Source organism: Bubalus bubalis, chromosome 2 (assembly GCF_019923935.1).
Source record: "Bubalus bubalis isolate 160015118507 breed Murrah chromosome 2, NDDB_SH_1, whole genome shotgun sequence".
Taxonomy (NCBI): domain Eukaryota; kingdom Metazoa; phylum Chordata; class Mammalia; order Artiodactyla; family Bovidae; genus Bubalus; species Bubalus bubalis.
Genome location: NC_059158.1, coordinates 138,334,450 through 138,346,138, shown reverse-complemented (window position 1 = coordinate 138,346,138; position 11,689 = coordinate 138,334,450). Strand labels below are relative to the sequence as shown.

At 39.7% G+C, this 11,689-nt stretch overlaps 1 protein-coding gene across 1 annotated transcript; it reads right to left on the bottom strand.

The window, feature by feature from the left end:
• Positions 1-6,406: 6,406 nt before the first annotated feature.
• Positions 6,407-9,411, bottom strand: MARS2 (methionyl-tRNA synthetase 2, mitochondrial). Its single transcript, XM_025277931.2, has one exon. It carries the CDS (start codon positions 9,394-9,396, stop codon positions 7,555-7,557), a length of 1,842 nt encoding a protein of 613 aa, XP_025133716.1. The 5' UTR covers positions 9,397-9,411; the 3' UTR covers positions 6,407-7,554.
• Positions 9,412-11,689: the final 2,278 nt, after the last annotated feature.

Here is an 11,689-nt window from a genome sequence, read left to right as displayed (position 1 = left end):
GACATTTTAATAAGAAAAAACTTTATTCTTTGAGGATTATTAACTAATAGACTTTTTAAACTGGGTCAGTGTCATCATGAACGTTAAGAATATTTCTATCATATTCAGCAAAAAATACTCCTTCCAAATCTTAAAATGGTATGAACGTCCAACCATCAACTTTCATGCAATTAACCATACATATTTTCAAACAATTCATTTTATTTTAGTACTTAACAATTTTCTTCTATAATACCAAAATGGGCTTCTTATACACTGTAACATGATTTATTTAATCACATTCCAGTAATGAGTTGTAAAATGAAACTGAACTCAGAACTAAAAAGTTTCTCTTTCTAAAAATTTAGGGAGTTTCCATAGAATAAGTTTTATAAAAATTTAAATAAAAAGAGCTAATGCAATAATTTGAATTTACCAGGACTGAAGATTCTTTGCGTTAGGAAAGCCTTTGTAAATTCCTTTAGTAAGTGAATTTTAATGGTAATCTTAAGGATGTAGATTATGTAGACTGTGTAGGATATTTTTTTATAATATTTCACTCTGATTCTATTAGCAAGTCATAATCTACCATGCAAATACTGGAAAAGTACCCATCATGCCTCGCTAACTATGGGACTGTATAGTTTGAATTTAAAGAGTTTGGAAGAAATTACTTAAAACATAACATAAAGATGTAGATGTTCCTAGCTTCCAAGTTAACAAGGACTTTAATATACACTTTAGATGATAACCAAGGGACCTATATACACATAGGTTTCATCCTAAACTTCTTCAAGGTGTAGCCCATGTCCAACTTTAGCTACATTTCATTAAAAAAGTAAAATATGACAGAGTGTTCTTTATGAAATTCATAATAAAGTCTCTATAGAATTTGTAGAAGTTAAAACACGTCTTGACTGTCATGTGTGACATATGTCAGATATAATCTACCAGGAGTTATCCAATATGTGGCATTTTAACTAACAGGGTGGTATTTGCTTTGGTAGTAACTGGAATCAAGGGCATTTAATCTGGTTCCTGCAAGCTTGTTAGGAAAGATGTCGTAAGAATATAGTAATAAATGTTCAGTAAAGTCATAGAACTTAAATTGTTAGTAAGTAGATGAGTCTTTTAATAAGTTCATTTGTATTAAAACTGTATGTATGAAATGAAAAAGTTTCAATGTGACCTCTAATAAAATTCTCTGGCTTTATTACTATAATAGTTAATTCAAATAAAACTTGAATATTGCCATGTTTCCATGTTTAGAGATAAATGTATAAAGTATTAATTAGTAAAATGTTATTTTTAAATACTTGGATTCATGAATTTATGACAACATACTTTCACTTTGAGAACTGTTGGATTCAAAAATTTGGAACACTCTTCTGAAAATAAGAAACAATAATCTTAAGGAAAAAGAAAAAAGAGATTATAGAGTTATTAAAATTTTTAACCATTTACACCAATACACATAAGCAGCATATATAAAGGAAACTATTGAAAGCAAGAAATGGAATATATTTCATTATAAGGTAAGTATTTTTCCTAGGTTTCTTTTTTGGCACTCATATGTTTCATAATCTAGCTATCAAGAACTCATCTTGAAACACTGATTAATGTATTTCAATTAAGTGTTCTTATTTAGACTTTTCATTTTCAGATCTTTGGATCTGATTTTACTATTTCCTCTTCTTCACAATACAAGGCTCAGTATACACTCAGGGATTGTTGTGGTGTTGGTGTTAAGGATGGTGCTGAGGCTCTGGCACTAAAACAAGTTTGAGTCTAGGCTCTCCTGTTTTATAAACTGTATAAGTTTAGCTAAGTTACTTAATTTCTTTGGTGTCTCAATTTCTTATCAGTTAAACAGAGTTAAAAGAATACTTACTAAGGTTGACGGAAAGAGCAAATGAGAACACAAATAAGGAACACAGAACTAGTGGTCCTCTCCCTTCACCTTCACTTATTATTAAACTAACAGAAAAATTGGTAAAATTATGGCCATGGGATTGTTCTCTTTTAATAATCTAGAAAGGACTCACTGAACAGGTATATTTGTTGGCATTTCTACTGAAAAAGCAAGTTATTATTTTCACAGAAGCATGCATGGAAAAAGACAAGGTTTTAAGAGTCACAAAACCTTACCTGCTATAACTTTTTCATTTTTTTCTACCCTTAGAAATGATGATACACTAAGTGGTGAGCATTAAAGACTGAAATGCTAACATCTAGTGTAAGTTATTTTACTTTCTCATTGCCTAGTTTCTCTGAACTCACAAATGGCAGTTTAATTTCTTTCCAAATTTGAACATTTCTTGTCATCTTCAATTTTAACTTTTTATATTGAGGCTGTTAGATTATACAAGTTTAATTGTTATAACTTACTGGTATATTGTTATTTTTATATTCAGTCTCACTTCATCTTTAGTAATGATTATCCCCTCAAAATAGATTGTCTACTATTATGATGCCAGCTTTTTTTTGGTTAATATATGCCTAGTGTTTCTTCATGTCTTATTTTCTGTTATGTTTAAGTATATACCTTATAACTACATATAGCTAACTTTTAAAATTTAAGCTTCAATATTGCTTCCTTTTGACAGAAAGTCCATCCTATGATATTTTAATTACCAATATATTTGTATTTATTTCTGCCATGCCATTATGGGTTTTCTTTTACCATATTTTTCATTTTTCTTTGCTCTTTTTTTCACCTTCCTGTCTTCTGTTGAATTGAGTTCTTTAACATTTCATCTGGCTAAGAAGAAATACATTCCAGTTGTGTTATTTTAGTGATTAACCAAACTGTGTAACATGCTTGTTAACTTTTTATTTTTAGTATTTATAGCCTTTAACCAGTAGATATTTCTAGATTAGTTCAAAGGAAGTCAAACTACTGATACTATCATATTTAATGTGTCCCAATGTAAAGATTATTATGCTTTTAAAATATTTTAATTAGGAAAAATGTGTAATTAGTCATACTTTTATTGACTGTATTAAGAGAATACAACAATGATTCGTATCTGTATCAATCATAAACTAGTTCTCAAAGGTTCACCTCCTATTCAATCCCATAAACCAGTGACTGTCAACCAATGAGGGGGTGTATGTACCTTGAGAGTGGTAGCATAGAGGTTAGTACCATTTTACCCATACCATACACTAAGATAACTGGCATCATCCATTTCCAGCTATTCCTAGAGCTGTCCCTTCAGCTTACCTAAGTGAGTCTTCTAGGCCCTCTGCAAATGTTTCATCCAAAAATCCTTATGACGTGAAGGCAGATCTCATCTCTCCTTGAAGCTATTTTCTTCTTGCAGATCATACATTTAGTTTCCTGAAACATCCTGACATTTCATACCATCATCTTCTTAAGTAAGGAGCTGTGGACTTATGGTGAATAAATTGTGTCACAGACTAAACGGGAGTGAAATACAGTTCATAGCCAAGGATGGAACTTCTCTAGTCTCACCTTACTTTGGTGAAGATCCAAGTAAGGCTGAAGCTCCCAACAGCTATACACGAGAAGAAGCACAGTACAGAGTATATTATTTGTAGTTGTCTATACCATAGGAAGATCCTCTTGGTGTATACCTCTTCCCAATCCCCTTTACTCATCATGGAAATTTAAGTAGAAACTGATTAATATAATTAATACAATCTAAAGCAAAGTATTTTAAATATGGTCAACTACTCCATTAGATGGTTCCTCTTAATTCACAGGATCTATACAGGGTAAAACTAAACCTCTAAACTGTCTACTTCTTTCCCTTCAACTCAAAGTAGTTCTTGATAGAAGAAAGCAGCTTAGGCTGGGATTCTCCTGTCCTCTGCCTCAAACTTGAAAGGTTAAAATCCTCACTAATTGACCTTAATTAACTTGGTTGTTACTGTTCTGGCCTTCCAGCAATATTAACCTCCAAATATAGTGTGTTCCTATTGATAGAAGTTAACCAACCCTATCTAAAGCTCCTAGAAGAACAAGGGGCAGGGCCAACTGTGTTATACTGAAATGACATATTTTATACTGTCTTAGTTTTGCAAGGGCTCCAAGGCTTTGTTCTAGAACTGATCCCCCTAATTTGTAATCCTGGTTACCTCCACCTGTGCCCAAGCTCCCTGCAATCTCTCTGAACTAGTTAACTTTTGCAGCAAAAATAGACACATCACTGCCAGTAGGTCCACATCTTTTCAGGTCCACTGATATTCATTCTGGCAAAAAATGAGGACAAGGACCTATCAACGTTTACAGCATCCCAGACCTCATTAGCAAGAACAGTTGTTCTACATCTGGTAGAACTATGGATAGGGGGGGAACTGCCTCCAGGAGGCAATATTATACAGCAACTTTATGGACCGAGTCTTAATCAAGAGGCATGGCTGCTTCCCCACTGTAACTCAAAGTTACACTAATGCAGGCTGACACTGCAACTACCCACACACTCAGGGATGAAACAGCCAGCCAGTAAACTATCCCTACCATAATGCTCAAGAACTAATCTGTGGATTGCTCAGTACTGCCACCTGCTACTCAAGCTTCATGATTATGTCATCCTCATTGGAGGCCCAAAACCTGACCAACTACTGGCTTTACTTCAGTTTCAGAACTTCCCAGATCCAAAGAGTTATGTGCCAATAATAGATACAACTATAGGGGGTTGGGGGGGAAGGGCCTGTACCTGAGAGCCCATGTAGCAGCCTAAGCCTTCTTGAGTGATCAACTTAATACTCAATTTCTCAGGCTCTTCTCAGTCCCTATAGAGTCACACAGGTGCTCAAGAAAAATAATAAGGTCTACTTCCAGAATAAGTGTGAGATTTCAATGAAATGAGACTGTAACTATTTCTTGTTTCTGCCTATTCTTGACCCCCATATAGCCATAGGTCTTCTGACTTCTGAGGTGCCTATCTGTGAGTTCGCTTGTAGAATAGCCCTCTAATATACAATGGTGCCACATATACATTGCCCACAACTTCTTGCATGACTTCATAGTAGACTGTAGTCTTCTGAGCTGACAGCTTATTATTACTTTAACATGACATTCCATGAACACCTGATCAGTGCTCTATCACCTCCTGCAACACTGCCTCCAAAAATACCTTAAAATCAATATTTGAGAGCCTTAGGGGTAATATTGGGAGAAACTTCCTTTCTCGTCAAGGAATCCACAAGATGCCAGATAAGGTATTAGCAATTCTGGAACAGGGAAATTCTTAGAAGTCTACAAGTTTATCATCTTTTCCCACAAAGTGGTTAAGGTGTACTCTCTTAGAAGTGCATGCCTTCCAGTTTTAAGTTTCACCTATCCTCTACTTGCCATTCTTAAACTGCTGAATCAAACTTAACATACCAACTCAGTACTCAGAGGATCCCTGCTTTACCTATTCTGCCTCCTGCAGAGAATCTAACTGGTTCATCTTCCATATCACCACAGAATAAGTCCTATCCAACTTACCACACTTCTTCACTCAAAATATCCTGTCTTCTGTAATAATTATGCCCTCTCCTCTTGGCTCCCCCTGTTTTCCTGTGTCCTCTACTACCACAAACACTCTGGTAGAACTTAAGTGCCTACACAAATGACAGACTGCACAAACCGAACTCCTTTAACACCCAGCAAGCCAAGGTGCAGTGTACTAACTGGCATTAGGCCACAGCAAAGACCATTCCGGTGAAAGACCCTGTGCCTCCATTCATGGTAGGGGCTGTAAGACTTATAATGGCACTACGAAGGCAGAGGTTATCAACACTGCTTTCCAAGTCTGTTTTCCTTCATCCATGTAAACATCCCATCTCTTTCACTGCTCTGCTCTCTAGCCCCAAGAGATATTATATGCCATCCTAGGTCCCAGTAATCTACCCTAGTAATCCCAGCAGATAACTGGAATATGTCCTATGGAAAGCCCAAGATTCCATTATGAAGAATAAGGAGGATCTAAAGGAACAGTGGTAGAAATAGTCCTTCCACCCTTAGAATGCCTTCAAGCATTCTTTTCTAAGCAATGTTTCCAAGCAACCAGAAATCTCTCACTACACTAATTAATAAATAGAAACTGGAGCTGAACAGTAGCACCCAGAATAAATCTGGGGGAACTACTAGCACAATAGTTTAGTTCATAGTGAGCTCTCTCTGCTTGCTACCATGCTTAGAATGGATATCTCAAGGCAAGTTCTCATTTTAAACTTTGCCCTAGCTGTCTAATCACCTATGAGATTAGCCATGAGACTAGTCTGGGCAAATAATGCTGGCTTACTATGTTGTAGTCACTGTATAAATTGATACCTTAACATCTTCTCTGTGATGTTCTCTTATGGAGCCTTGGAGAGATCCCTAAGTCCAGTTTGAGATTCCTGGAGCACTGATCATTTCCTCCCTTCACCATCACCTTCAACAAACGCAACAGAACTGATCTGAATAAGGTACTTAGAAAACTTTTAAACTTTAATAAGTTAAAGGAGCAAAAGAAATAATTAATAAAACTACTTGAAAGTAAATGTATTAAATTTATAATAGCTATTCCACAATTTCTGTACTGTATTATACATACTGATTGATCAAAAGAAATCATATAAGGTAAATTATATATGTGGATAACAAAATTAAGACCAAGAAATATAAAGAAAAGATTACCCTTATGAACTTTGTACAGATTTTTTAAATCACACCTGTAAACCTAATGTTATTAAAGTTTAAAAAAATTTTAACACACCAAGTAAATCAAGAGAGCTTTATAATTTATCATGGTCCAAACACATGCGATAGTTACTTATTAGCTTACTAAACATCTAATGGAGTGAATGTCCTTTTTCAGTAGTCTGAAATGAGGATTTTGATCTTTTTTATTGCTTACTGTAAAACAGCAGTGATTGCAGTTATCCTTATTTTAAGAAAATAAAATTTGTCCTTTAAATTATGCAAAATTACAAAGCATAAATTTTTATTTTAAATATTCTGAAACCTCAATGTTAAGTAATTAAATATGTGAGACTAGAGCCATCTATCGGTTAAAGTATAATGGTACAAAGCACAACTACTGGACAATTAACTAGCAAAACTGGGAGTCAAGATTGTTAAGAATTAAAAATATAAACATAGGCAAAATTCATCTATCTTGGACACTGGTTTTTAAAGCTTTAATGAAACAATCTGTTTTCAACAGGAGACTCAACATATATAACAAAGTAAAAGCTGAGGTAGGGGGCCTCCAACCCCCACTCTCTGCCCAGCATAGGCCAGGCCAATAAAAAACAAGGCATGAGAGGTAGTCTGGGCAAATAACTGGTTTGGACGGAGGTACACAATGAGAAGGAATAGTATCAGCAAAGTTGTCTCTTACCCCTGGAGACATCTCAGAGACACTGGGGTACAAAGTACAGTGGTTAATGGACACAGAGAACTGAAGAGTAGGGAATAGGCTCCTGAAAGGCTATCAAACCTCTCTTCACAGGGACAGTACTTATGTGCTCATTTGATGCAACACTTTAGAAAGCATTAATTTCCCTGAAAATGCAAAAAATAAGAAAATAACAAATTTACTTTTTTACCACAAGCTAATAAGAACTGAGTTTCTAGGTCTTGTGGGCTTTTACCAGCCAGGACCTAGACTGGTCCAGTCTTGGAAACAAGACCCCAGTTTCAGGTCCCAGTCTCCTCCCTTCAAAAGGGGATGGATGTCCATAGAATCGAGACAAGAAATGGAGCTCTCCAAGGCTCCTCTCTGTGGAAGAAACCCCCAACCTAGACAGCAGCCTGTCAGCTAGGCTTGGGGTGACAGGCTGGAGCAGAGTTCCAAAGACTCGCAAACACTCCAAGGCCACATGAAGCACAGTACCCAGCCAGGGAGCATCCACGGGGCTCTCCCAGTTCAGCTTCCATGGCGCATGCCTTTGGACAAAGCCGTTAGTCTGCCGGACACAGCTGGACACTGCCTCCAGAGCCTTATAGATCTGAAAGTTATCGTAGTGGTCTGCTACCTGCTTGGGCAAAGTGGCCACTGCGCTCACTAGAGCGTAGTCCTCTGCCTGAGCACGACCTGACGGCCCCACCAAGCCTGGCTCACTGGGAAAGCAAGTAGCGCAGAAAGCCGGATAGATCCCAGAAGGATTGATCTTGTTGGCAGTACATCGGTTCAGGAGACCTCCCAAAGCATCTGCCAGCTCGGAATCCAACAACTTAACCACCTTTTCATCATAGTAATCACAATCCCAGCTGGGGACGCCCTGCCGAAGAAGAAAGTAGCGGAAGCCATCCACCGTATAGCGGTCAAGACAAGTCCTGGGATCCACCACGTTACCCAAGCTCTTAGACATCTTCTGACCACAGACTGTCCAGTGGGAGTGGACATAGATGCGGTGTGGTGGGCTCATGCCGGCCCCTAAGAGGAGGGCAGGCCAATAGATAGCATGGAATTTGAGAATGTCCTTGCCTATGATATGAGAGGTGTTCGGCCACCAAGATTTGAATTCAGCGTCTGGGTAGCCAATTACAGTAAGGTAGTTGACCAAGGCATCCAGCCATACGTAGATGGTCTGTGAATCGTCCCCGGGCACCGGAATGCCCCAGTGCAAGTGGCTACTCCTTCGAGAGACCGATAGGTCCGGCAGCTCCTCCTCCAACCACTGAAGGACTGTGTGATGGAATGGCTCCGGTGTTATGGCCTGAGGGTCGCCCCGCAGCCACTGCTGGAGCGGCTCCCTGAACTGGGAAAGCCTAAAAATGTAGTTTTCTTCCTTGGTCCAGGAGACCGGGTGTCCGCTCTCGAGAGACACAGGACACAAATCCCCTGACGGGCCGGGCTGCCTGGTGACCTTGGCTTCAGGCAGGAAGCACTCGTCGGAGGCGCAATACCAACCTTCATAGAGGCCCTTATAGAGAAGACCCCGAGACTTCAGCATCCCCCAGAAATGCTGCACAGCTATCCGGTGCCGGGCCTCGGTGGTGCGGATGAAGTCGGTGGAAGAGATGTAAGCCTCCCGGAAAAGCTGCTGGAACTGGGCAGAGACTCTGTCGCACAGCTCGGACGGAGCCAGGCCCGCGGCGGCGGCTGCCTGCTGAATCTTCAGGCCGTGCTCATCGGTACCCGTGGAGAATCCCGTGGCGGCGTCACTGGGAACTCGGAGGCGATGGTGTCGGCACAGGGCGTCCGCCAGCAGCGCGGAGTACAGGTGCCCGATGTGCGGCGCGGCGTTCACGTAGAAAATAGGTGTGGTAAAGTAGGCGCGCGAGTCGCGGGTATCGTCGCGGACACCAAAAGGACCCGAGCTGTAGTGGCGGAAGCTAAAGTCCTCTAAGAGCGAGACCCTACTCGCCCCTCTGCGACCTAGCAGCCGGAAGGCAGAAACTCGCAGCATGACGCCCGCGGATCTCAAGCGGCGAAAGGGGCGTTCTGGACGCACGTGTGAGGGGCGCATGCGCAGCCGGGCCGCACCGCCGCTTCCGGCCAGAAAGCCAATGAAGGCCGGCCCAGAGCGCCGGCCCTCCGCCGCCCCTCCCGCGCGCCTCCCTCCACTGGCGTCTGGGCAGCTGTTACGAATTGTGGGAGAGAGCGAGCATAGCTTAGAGGAGCTGAGTGTAGGACAGGTTGTGAAAGCAGTTAAGTCTGTATCTTTCTATAATATGCTGCGTGACCTGCTCTGGGATGTAATTTTATATTTATAGATCTGTTTTGGGTTTGTTTTTTTTTCTCCAGGCTGAGTTGCTTATGGGCAAGAATTTTATATTCAGGCATTCCTCAAACTCCTGTCAGTGACCAGTTGCAGGACTATACCCTCTACATAGCTATGGTCAACGTAGGAATCTAAAATATCATATACATTTTCCTCTCAGAACCTAGTGGATACAATAAATCCAGAAGGGAGGAGAGAGAAGGGAAGGAAGAAAAATGATGACCTAAATAAAGTACTTGAGGAAAGGGTAAGATCTGAAAAAGTAACAGAAATATTTTCTCCAAATGCAATTTTGGTTGAATCCATGAAAGAGGTTAGCCTGTGATGTGTCCAGTCTTTGCAGAGATTATTGAGATTCAGAAAGCTTGAATGCTTTCGCCGTGCACCTAAGGAGAAAAACAATCTTCAGATTTATTTCTCAGTGTAGTTGCCAGTAGTATTCTTCTAAAATGATCCTGAGGTTCTCCTAGAGAAGTGTTTTTCATGTTTGCTTTTAGTAAAGGAATCCTAGCATTTTTCAAAAAGGATGCCTCCATAGCCCAGAACTGGATTCATATTAAACCTTGCTTCTTGACATACTCTCATCTTTGGTCTATGACTGGCCATCTTTTTTCTCTCCCATTTAACTTAATGCTTTAATAATAACTTTATTATATTATTTTAATAAAGCAAATGTAATGCCTGTGAATCCATAATCCAGTTTATAAACTGGAAGTGGTTTTCTGTATGTGATCCCAGCAGAGCTGCATTAAAACAGCACCTGGAACCTTGTTAGAAATGCATATTCTTAGGCCCCACACTCACCTCCTGAATCAAAAACTCTGGGGGCTCCCAGCCATCTAGGTTTTAATGAGCTTTCTAGGAATTCTGATGCACACTAAAATTTGAGACCCACTGAACTAGGAGATCACTGGTGATTTAGATCTATGTGCTCTTTTTCTCCTTGTATTCCTGTCTTCTTCCCAGAGGTAATCATTGTCCTGAATTTTGCATATATGTTATTACATATATAGTATGTCTAAGTCTATAGAGACACAAGCCTTGAGAGTCCCTTGCACTGCAAGAAGATCAAACCAGTCAGTCCTAAAGGAAATCAACCCTGAATATTCATTGGAAGGACTGATGCTGAAGCTCCAGTATTTTGGCCACCTGATGCCACTAGTGGACTCATTGGAAAAGACCCTGATGCTGGGAAAGATTGAGGGCAGGAGAAGAGGGGGACAACAGAGGATGAGCTGGTTGGATGGCATCACCGACTCAATAGACATGAATTTGAGCAAACTTGGAAATAGTGAAGGACAAGGGAGCCTGGTGTGCTGCAGTTCATGGGGTCGCAAAGAGTTGGATAGGATTTAGTAAGTGCACAACAACAAAGCAGCATATTGTTTAATTTTGCATGTGTTAACCATTCTAAAAAAGGATATCATGGGAATTCCCTGGTGGCCCAGTGGTTAGTACTTGGCCTTTTCACTGCATGGCCCAGGTTCAGTCCCTGGTCTGGGAACTAAGATTGCAGAAGCCATGCTGGCGCAGCCAAAAGAAAAAAAAGATATCATACTACATGTAGTAGATTCATATTTTTGCCTGTAACTCTATAATTCATTTTGACTGCTGCACAGTAATTTATGAGTTGAGGTGTACAGTAAGTTGGATCTGATTTCTGTGGTGATATAGAAAGTAGATGCTCTATAGGAGTTACAACAGATAGACAAATAGCCTTTGGGTACTTAGTTGATATGCTGTTTGGTCAAGCAGTTTAAGAAAGGGCAAGAGAAGGATAGATAAAACTGGAGGGTATGTACAGTACCCTCCAAAACTAGGAGAAAAATCCAGTATCTGAGAAATCAGATTCTCCAGAAATTTTTTTCTCCATGATTCTTTCTTTCACCGTGTCCATGTAATCAATTCTTAAACATAAAAATATGTTATTTTTTCCCCATCTTGAAAAAAATTCTCAATCTCCACTACTGCTCCATTTCTTTCCTTCCCTTTATAGCAGAACTCCTTAAAAGAAATGGCTGGTAATACACATGTAAGT

What these genes read in the sequence shown, in the direction of transcription:
- MARS2 (XM_025277931.2), bottom strand. Translation starts at nt 9,396, where the DNA reads ATGCGCCCCTCACACGTGCGTCCAGAACGCCCCTTTCGCCGCTTGAGA.